This window comes from Nipponia nippon, unplaced genomic scaffold (assembly GCF_047370975.1).
Source record: "Nipponia nippon isolate SJK-2023a ecotype South Korea unplaced genomic scaffold, ASM4737097v1 scaffold_3, whole genome shotgun sequence".
Lineage (NCBI taxonomy): Eukaryota > Metazoa > Chordata > Aves > Pelecaniformes > Threskiornithidae > Nipponia > Nipponia nippon.
The window spans coordinates 82996617-83006000 of record NW_028262347.1 but is presented as its reverse complement, the minus strand read 5'-3'; the positions used below and the strand labels follow the sequence as shown (position 1 = coordinate 83006000).

Genomic DNA, 9384 nt, shown 5'->3' with positions numbered 1-9384 from the left:
AGGACCAGCCTCCGCGCACGTCCACGGGCGCGTGTGTGTCTCGCTGCGTGGGTGCGTGCATCTGTCCGTATCTGAGCGCGTCCGTGCCGGCGCTGCCTGTATCTGCGGGTGTCTGTCTTTCTGTATCCGTGCCTGCCTCTGCTCACGGGCGCGGGTCTCCGGGCGCGTCTGTGCGTGTCTGCGCGTACCTCTGCCCCTCTCGCTCCGTGCAGCCGTGGGTGTGCGTGCTCGTACACCTCCCTCTCCTCCTCCTTTCTCTCCCCCTCCCGCGCGTGTCTGTCTGTGTGTGCGCGGCGGGGAGGGCAGAGCCGGGCGCGCCGTGCAGCAGCGCGGTGCCTCAGCGCGGGGCAGAGCCCGCCGAAGCCGGAGCCGGGACCGGAGCCGGGGCCGGGGCCCCCGGAGGAGCTGCGCCGCGCCGGGAGCCCCCGCGGAGCCTCCGGGGGAGCGCGGCCGCAGCGAGGCGCAACAGGCGGGGCGGCGGCGGGCGGATGGCGGCAGGCGGCGGCGGCGCCGGCCGCTGAAGGCGAGGGGCGAGGCGGTGGCGGCGGCGGCGGGTCCCGGGGCAGAGCGGGCGGGATGCGGGCGGAGGAGCCCCTGGCGCTGGCGGCCCCGCGGGCGGGCGGCGGCGGGGCGGAGGCGGAGGCGGCGGGCGAGGAGCGGAGCGGCGGCAGCTGCTGCAGCAGCGAGCGGCTGGTGATCAACATCTCCGGGCTGCGGTTCGAGACGCAGCTGCGGACCCTCTCCATCTTCCCCGACACGCTGCTGGGCGACCCCAGCCGCCGGGTGCGCTACTTCGATCCGCTCCGCAACGAGTACTTCTTCGACCGCAACCGGCCCAGCTTCGACGCCATCCTCTACTACTACCAGTCCGGGGGGCGGCTCCGCCGGCCGGTCCATGTGCCCCTCGACATCTTTCTGGAGGAGATCCGCTTCTACCAGCTGGGCCAAGAGGCCATCGAGACCTTCCGGGAGGATGAGGGCTTCATTCAAGAGGAGGAGAAGCCCTTGCCCCAGCACCACTTCCAGCGCCAGGTCTGGCTGCTCTTTGAGTATCCTGAGAGCTCCGGGCCGGCCCGGGCCATTGCCATCGTCTCCGTGCTGGTCATCCTCATCTCCATCGTCATCTTCTGCCTGGAGACCCTGCCTGAGTTTCGCCAGGAGCCCAAGGGTGCCCAGCCTAGTTTTGGGGAGGCGTCGCCGCCCGGTGACGAGGCCTTGTTGCCACCACCGCCGCCACCAAGCGGGACTCCACCACCCCTGCGCTCTGCCACCGGCGCCGGCCCCTTCTTCACCGACCCCTTCTTCCTCATCGAGACCCTGTGCATCATCTGGTTCTCCTTTGAGCTCCTTGTCCGCTTCTTCGCCTGCCCCAGCAAGCCTGAGTTCTCCCGCAACATCATGAACATCATCGACATTGTGGCCATCATCCCCTACTTCATCACTCTGGGCACCGAGCTGGCCCAGCAACAGCAGCAGAAGCAGCAGCCTGGTAGCAGCAGCAACAACGGGGGCCAGCAGCAAGCCATGTCCCTGGCCATCCTCAGAGTTATCCGTCTGGTCAGAGTCTTCAGGATCTTCAAGCTCTCCAGGCACTCCAAAGGGCTGCAGATCTTGGGGAAGACTCTCCAGGCCAGCATGAGGGAGCTGGGCCTCCTCATCTTCTTCCTCTTCATCGGGGTCATCCTCTTCTCCAGTGCTGTCTACTTTGCAGAGACTGATGACCCTGACTCCCTGTTCACCAGCATCCCTGATGCTTTTTGGTGGGCGGTGGTGTCCATGACCACCGTGGGCTATGGGGACATGTATCCCATGACAATTGGTGGCAAGATTGTGGGCTCCTTGTGTGCCATTGCGGGTGTGCTCACCATTGCCCTCCCTGTCCCTGTCATTGTGTCCAACTTCAACTACTTCTACCACCGAGAGACTGATCATGAAGAGCAGTGCCAGTATACCCATGTCACCTGTGGCCAGCAGCAGTCACCCTTCTCTGAGCCCAAGAAGGGGGACAGTAATCAGTCTCTCAGCAAATCTGAATTCCTGGAAGCAGAAGACCTGGAGTCCATGAAATATTCCAACTTCATTCCTCCCAACAACCAGAGTTATAAAGAGAAGAAAATGCTGACAGAGGTGTGATCAGTTTTGTTATCCTGGGTCCAGACATGGAGCTGCAAGCTGCTGCACAGCCGTCTTCCCACTAGCAGCTGGATCTATTCAGCATTTACATGCCAGACTGTGAATTGTGATACCGTAAACAGAATGATTGTGATAATGGGCTCTTCTGTCCTGATCTGCTGCTTCTCATTGCTGTGTGCAGCCAGAAATGTTCATGCTTTATTCCATGGCGTGCTAGCTGTCATCCCCCACTCCCTCGTGAATTTCTTTCTATGTTTTTGAAGACTGCTTTAATCCAATATTTGCTCTGAAACCTAGCCTTTCTACTCCACTAGCAGAGAAGCACTTGCCACTACTTCAGCTGAAGGATTCAGCAGGGAGTAAACAGTTAAAGGGGCTACAAACATCTGGCTCAAGCTGTGCCCTTAGTTCCTGTGCCAGCGCAGTGCCCTTGGCTGTGGAATCAGTCACGCCTGCCATGCCATTGCCTTTGAATAATGGAAACGCTGTAGCCAGCATCACAGTGAGCTCTGCAGCTGTAGGGGAAAGTCAGCAAGTGGATGCCTGCCTTCTTTGCAACCCTTGGCATGCTAAAGATCCTCTTGGTTTATGTTTCAAAAAAGGTGCATAGATCTAAAAGCTCTCTGCTACTTGTGACCATATACCATTTATCAAAAACAGGCTTAAAGAAGTCAACAGGCTTGGTGAATATTCTCTGTGTTTTGAGCTTATTTCAGTCTTATTTATTCCAGTGCCCTGATGTTAATTGGCTTTTATAGTACCAACTTAATCTTCATGGTGGTAAGTGCCTTCTGATACAAGGCACATTTGAGTAAATTCATTTGTTATCTCCACAGTTTGTCTCCATGCAATAGTGTTTAATGAGATGTACTTTATGCTTCAGATATCCAGTTCTGTATTCAGGCATGTGAGAGCAATTGACTCCACTGCATTTTTATTGAAGCGTTTGTATAGCTGAGGGAAGTTCGCATGTTGGTATTTTGTTGACGTTGCTGAAAAACCCCGACCACAGACAGCTGCACCTGTGCTGTCTGAAGATTGCACTGATTTAGCGGGTCACAGGCATAAATTGTCCCAGGGTAAGTGTGTCAACATTTGAGATTGAGATTGGCACGGATACAAACTTCCCTAAGCCACTGCACAAACCCAACAGCATACCCCAGACCTTTCAAATGAGGGGAGAAACAGCTAGCCTTGAAGAGATGCTTTTGCTGTATTACTGATCTAGCCAGTTCTTGGTATTTCATGGAGAGGAGGCACAGCAACGTCTTTTGCATGCACTAGGCTTTGTGAGAGCAACTGATTCTAGCAATGCAAAATGCATAGCTTGGCCTGCAGTGCTGGGGTTGCCAAGGGACCAGAGATTTGCATCTTAAGATGCACATTTTGCTTCCCAGATAATTTCATTTTTTTAATCAGCTCTGCCTTACACCTAACTTTAAAATGTTTCAAATGCTGCCAGTGGGTGAGAAGGGGAAACGGATGCTTTCAGATTCTATTGGCAAATTTTCTTGTAATGAAAAGTCTTTCTTGTTTTAAGTCTAAGTGTATATTCTGCATTCACATGTTTGCATGTGTATGAAAGCAAAGGCAGCCATTAATGCCTTGCATCATACTGTATGATATGCATATTGGAATGTACTACATATTGCATGTGACACATGTAATACATAAACCAGACATAATATCAAGATGCAAAATATATAGAATACATTTTATGTATATGTATATATTATGCTTTTCAACCATAAGGCTAAGAATGCTAAAGGCATATACTTTTGTATAGTCAGAATTGACTATAGAACTAGTTGTGAGATGGGATCTGTTTGCATCTTCGTTACCCTGCTTGTTTTTCATTGTCTTGAGATCTGACTCCATGCCTGGAGTGCTTTTATTGTGGCCTCTCCTCATCTGGGCCCTGATCATATGGTAGAAGTTGTTTGTGTAAATCCTAACTGTTGCATTTCTCCAGAGTCCCATTGCCTTCTCAAAGGTTTTTAATGTACAGGGATCTCCCTTGGGGTCAGCGCACAACCATTATATTAAAACCTCTGTTCTCTCTCTCACTGAAGTCAGTAGCAAAATGCCACTTGTCTCGGTTACTGCAGGTCAGTCTGGGAGACACAAGTGTGATATGGTGAGGGCTCTATAGCTGAGAGGAGTTTGCGCGAATACTTAGGTGCCTAATTCCTCTTTGGTTCATTGGGAATGAGGCAAATGTCTGTGAAGGTCTGGGCCTTGGGAGCCATTCTGCATCCCTTGGAACATGTAACCAGCTGGTGGGTAAGTAATCCTGGTGAATAAGTGGGACTGAGGAAGGATCAGCATGGTGGCATCTCTGTTGATTTTGTGTAAAAAGTTGTCTTGGTCATTAAGTTAATTCAGTAAAAAGCTGTTGTTCTTAGTTGTGTTTCAGGGTCACTATAATGAAAACTTTACTGTGAATGCAAGAGAGTGACTTTTCTTCAAATTTTATGTTGCTCTAGCAGATGCACTAGAAACTAGCAAAAGAACCTGCTATTTAAGAGGGATGTTTCAAGGCTGCTGCTGTCTCCTAGCAGAATGTCCATGTTTGGGGTTATTTTATGCCTGAGTGTATCAGCTGATAAAAGTTTCCCCAAAGTAAGATATAAAAAACTCAGGTTAAGCACAGGAGGACGCATGAGACACACTGAGCCTACGTCAGAAAATTCCTGTGCTTGTTTCTTCCCTGGGGCCTGACCCTGTTTCCCCTGCCAGGCAGGAGCGTTCCCTGCTCAGAACAGGTTGTTCTCCTGACCAGCATGACAGATGGCTGGACATGGAGACTGGCAAAAAAAAGATGTGAGGCAAATTACTGGTAGCATAATCCCAATGTGTCTTATAGAGATGCTCTTGTAAAGAGATTTCTTGCTCTCAAGTGAAATTCAGTAGTGAGTTTTTAGCTGGAGCGTTGTCTGCACAGAGGCATGGGCTCGCACATGCATACACAAAACACCGGTGTGAAGAAACTTTGTCGCAAACAGACAGCTTTGTACAGTTTTTTGCAATCCTTGTTTTTCAGTTCTGAAAACCAAGTGCAAATGAAAATGTGTAAAACAGGAGTGGTGTTTGCTCCCTGGGTTTTCTGTGTTTGAGCTAAGAGAAATACAAAAAGCCAACAGAAGCGTGGAAACTGTAAACTAGGGACTTTTCATTTGGACATGTAAATCCTTCTCTAAGAATCTTCTGAAAAGCAAGGCAGTGAAGTCCCAGAGTCATCAATAAAACTATATCTTATAGAACTTCTGGAATTTGACATTTTTATTAAGGAGCCTTTGGACTTTTTTTCAAGTAACTGAAGCGACATAGTGGCACTCGTGTCATTGACTTTACAAAGGACTCATGTTGCCAAATCACAGAGATGCTTTCAAAAATCTTACCTCAAGTTCTCAGCTTTTAGCACTCACTCCTGGACGTTTGAAATACAAATCTGTCTGTCTGTCTAGCTATTTCCTTCTGAAGGCAGAGTGCATCTTTGTGAAGCAAAGTAGGCATCTCCAGGGACTTGTTTCCATAACAACCTCCCAGACTGTTTCTCTCTACCCTGTGACTGACTACAAGCAACAGCACTCATCGAATATTTTCAGTTCTCAGATATTAGTACCTTACCTTTACAGCTGTTTTCTTTGCTTACTGAAGATGATCCCATCACCTTATATCATGTACAACTGTCCTATCCAACTCCAGACAGACAGTTATCAGCATTTGAAAGCAGAGAGTGCAAACCAGGAGATGGGAAGGGATTTTATCTGTATATCCTTGCACACAGAGATGTGGGGAGTGTGTGAAGGACAATCCGAGCACTCACAGTCAAGGAGCTGAGGGGCAACTGGCCTGTGAATCCATCATCTGGGTGTGCGGTGACAAGGAATATGAGCTAAAGCATCACATTGAAAAAACAGAAACTCCTCTTTAAATAATCTCACTAGGAAATAGTTTTGCGGTGGAAGAGACTATTGCTCCTTCCTGAACCCTTGGCTGTTCTGTGACAATCAGTTCCCCAAATAATTTTCCCACAGGATGTTTTGCACCAAATCAGGACAGGGCAGAAATCATCTTGTTGGAGGCGGTGAAGGAAGGAAAGGAAGAATTTTACTGAGGACACCTTTTTTTTATCTGCAACTCATCAACCACATAAAAGACTGTAAGCACGAAAGGCATGAAGAGCTGTTTTGTGGTATTTCAAAGTCTACATTACTGGTGGATTCCTGCACCATTCCTCCAAGAAAAAATTCCTATTCTGCTCCTGTTTAGAAATTTGGGATTTTTGAGCAATTTTCTGGTTTGGCCCTCTTCCTTTTGATCCAGCTTTCATTGATAAAAATTCACTGCTACAGCAGCTGTGGGGGTGAGGGTGACTGGACTTGGTGTTCTCTCCTAGGCCCTCTCATTCAGTGTACAGAGATCCCTATGGACATAAAGAAGAATGAGTATAAAGGAAATTCAGGGCAGCAAGAGACAGGGTAAGGACTGAAGTGTCTTCCATACTGTGATGGAAAGAACAGCATGATCCCTAAAAGGAAAGGAACAAACAGCTCCAGCATCTGCTGCTATAGAAGTAGGTAAGGTTTCTTTTTGTTCTCCAAAATTAACGACTAAGAGTTTCTTGCAATTAATGAGGAAGGATTTCCTAATTAAGATTTGCAGCCTAAAGGGAGAATCTGGTTCTAGGTGAAGAAAGATAGATAATTATAAACTACAAAAATATAGTATGAGCCAGATCATAACCATCTGCTGATTCAAGTTGGCAAAACTCCATTTAGTACAACTACCTTGGTTTATATTGAACTCCAACTTCAGTCTTCTGCGTCAAGTCAAAACATATGTAGTATTTGCTAAAATGCTTATTTTTGTTTGTTCTTCTCTTGAGGTCCTGTTTACATCAGGGAAAGATCTGCAGATTACAGCAGGAGTTAACCACAGTTTTCCCAAAAGCTCTCATCTGACTTGAGTCCAAGTAAGTCTACCAAACAGCAAAGTTAAGCTTCTCTTTAAGGTTATATTGACAAAAATAAGAGCAGCAGCGTTTTATTTATTTATTTATTTTTTCTCAATGGTGGAAATGTGCAGATGAATTCACAGAGAAGTTTAAGACTAATTGAGATTCTGCCCTCAGCTGCAGACCTGTAAGCACAAGACAGCTCTATTTACATTGCTGTAACCGAAAGCACAGTCTGTGCTCTTCATCTTTGCTCTTTGGAACTCATGCTTTAGACAAATCCTATTCTGAAGACATTTGTAGCCATATTATCAGCAGGCTCACAGTTGAATCTCTGACTTGCAGTCATCTGCTTTACACATTAAGGAGGGGAGCAGGTGCTTGCAGGACGAAAAGACTTAATCCTCTGAAAAAATGAACAATTGCCAGTGAATGCTGAGTGTCCTTAGCTGCCACCAAAGACAGCTGCTGATGAAATTGCCTGTTAATTACAAGAAGGAGCTCTTCTCATGCAGGGTCAGGTCCTAAATAAGGCAAGACTCTTGTCAGGGAGATAAACCCAGATGAATGTTTTTTGGGGAAAGCAGACAGGGACTGCAGTAAGATTGATTTCCAGTGTAGCTTACGTTGTTAGTACATGTCAATTCTATATGCCTTGCCTAACTGGCTGGATTTTCACTTGCTCCAGGGAAGTCTGTCTGGAGCTTGTTGGCTGGCACAAGAGCTTGAATATTAATGCATAGTTTTACGCTTTGGGAAACACATAACTGTGATCAGTGTGGGTTTTACGTTGCTAAAGCGTAAACATTCATTGATAAACATTCACTGCAGGAAATATCCACATTGTGTGTAGTGCAAATTAAGAGGGGCTGAAGCAATAGATTGAACTTTCCTGTGTACGAGTTTTTCTTAGTGAAAGAAAGGAAAGGATTTACAGGAGGGAAAGTGCTCATCGACTTCCATGTTGCCTATTCATTGGAGACAAGACTCATGGGAAACCTTTGTCTTCATACAAAATACCATTGAAAGTTCAGTAAGTCCTTCTTTGGCTTCACTTTCACTAAATGGATATAGAATCATAGAATCATAGAATCATTTAGGTTGGAAAAGACCTTTAAGATCATTGAGTCCACCCATAAACCTAACACTGCCAAGTCTACCACTAAACCATGTCCCTAAGTGCCACTAAATGCCACATCTACCTGTAATATATAAAGGTATTTTCTCAATGGTGTAAAGTTTTGGAAGATCCTTAGTCAAAAAGTGCTATAAATCACAAATTTACCAATTTCATTACCAATTTTACCAATTAAATTACCAAATTTAATTGGTATTGCAAGAAGTGTTGTTTAAAGAAAATTAGGGTCTCAATTCTGCTCTCTACCTAAGGTTAGACAAATGTATCCTTAAGGATATGAATCGTGTGACTCCTAATTTAAGTAACTGTGAGAGAAGAATCAGTCCCAAAGAAGAAGGCTGTAGAGGCAGATGTCTAGAATAGATCTCTTTAGGTGTTGTAGATACACATTGGTCCGTTCACCTAAAAGGTTGTACACAGTTTTACACCAACAGAAGATTCAGCTTTTAGAGTACGTATTGGTTTATTCTCTTATATTCTCTGGAGAGAAATTGAATGGTGTTTTACAAGAAAACTGGAACATTACTGTCTCCTCTTGCTGCTTGTTGATGCATCTGTTGTTTTCAATTAGCTTGATGGCATCCATTTTCAGGAAGCAGATGCTGCCCTCTTTTACACTGGTGCAATTCTGGAATAACTCCACTGACGTCAGTGAAGTGACTCCAAATTTATCCCTGGTGAAAGCAGAATTGGACCACAGTCTTTTTGTTTCCTTATCTGCTACAGTGCTCTCAGGAAGGTGCACCATTACTACACCATAAGGGGAAGGCGAGTGCCTGTTTGCTGTGCCATGCTCAACTCTTTTGTGTCCTTGACATCACACCCATGTGCCTGGCTGAAGCAGAAGTCAGGCTGGTGTGGGGCATGCATGGTCACCAGATTCCCCATGCTGAATGGAGCAGATGCTGGTCCTAGACTCTTGACCACTTTCCCATTCCAGTTTCCATCAGCTTCCTCTTATTTGGATATGTTTTCCAAGGAGACAGAGTTTTTTAAGCTAAAGAAATGTAATTTCAAGTCTTAAGTAATATAATAACAGAAGGGTAGCAAAGGTAGACAGGGGGACAAACTCCTCCCCTCCTACAGTTTTTTGCTGTTATGGCTATGTGAAAATAGTTGCAGTCCTGGCAGGCTGGCTATAGATCTGCTGGCT

The 9384-nt window shown here is 46.6% G+C and overlaps 1 protein-coding gene across 1 annotated transcript; it reads left to right on the top strand.

Annotated features, from left to right (window-relative positions):
- The first annotated feature begins 576 nt into the window (after positions 1 to 576).
- On the top strand, positions 577 to 5396 carry LOC104021929 (potassium voltage-gated channel subfamily A member 6). The gene has a single exon (XM_087765364.1). It carries the CDS (start codon positions 577 to 579, stop codon positions 2131 to 2133), a length of 1557 nt encoding a protein of 518 aa, XP_087621490.1. The 3' UTR covers positions 2134 to 5396.
- Positions 5397 to 9384: the final 3988 nt, after the last annotated feature.

Bases quoted from the DNA above. Each gene is read 5' to 3' on its own strand.
- LOC104021929 (XM_087765364.1), top strand. From the start codon at position 577: ATGCGGGCGGAGGAGCCCCTGGCGCTGGCGGCCCCGCGGGCGGGCGGC.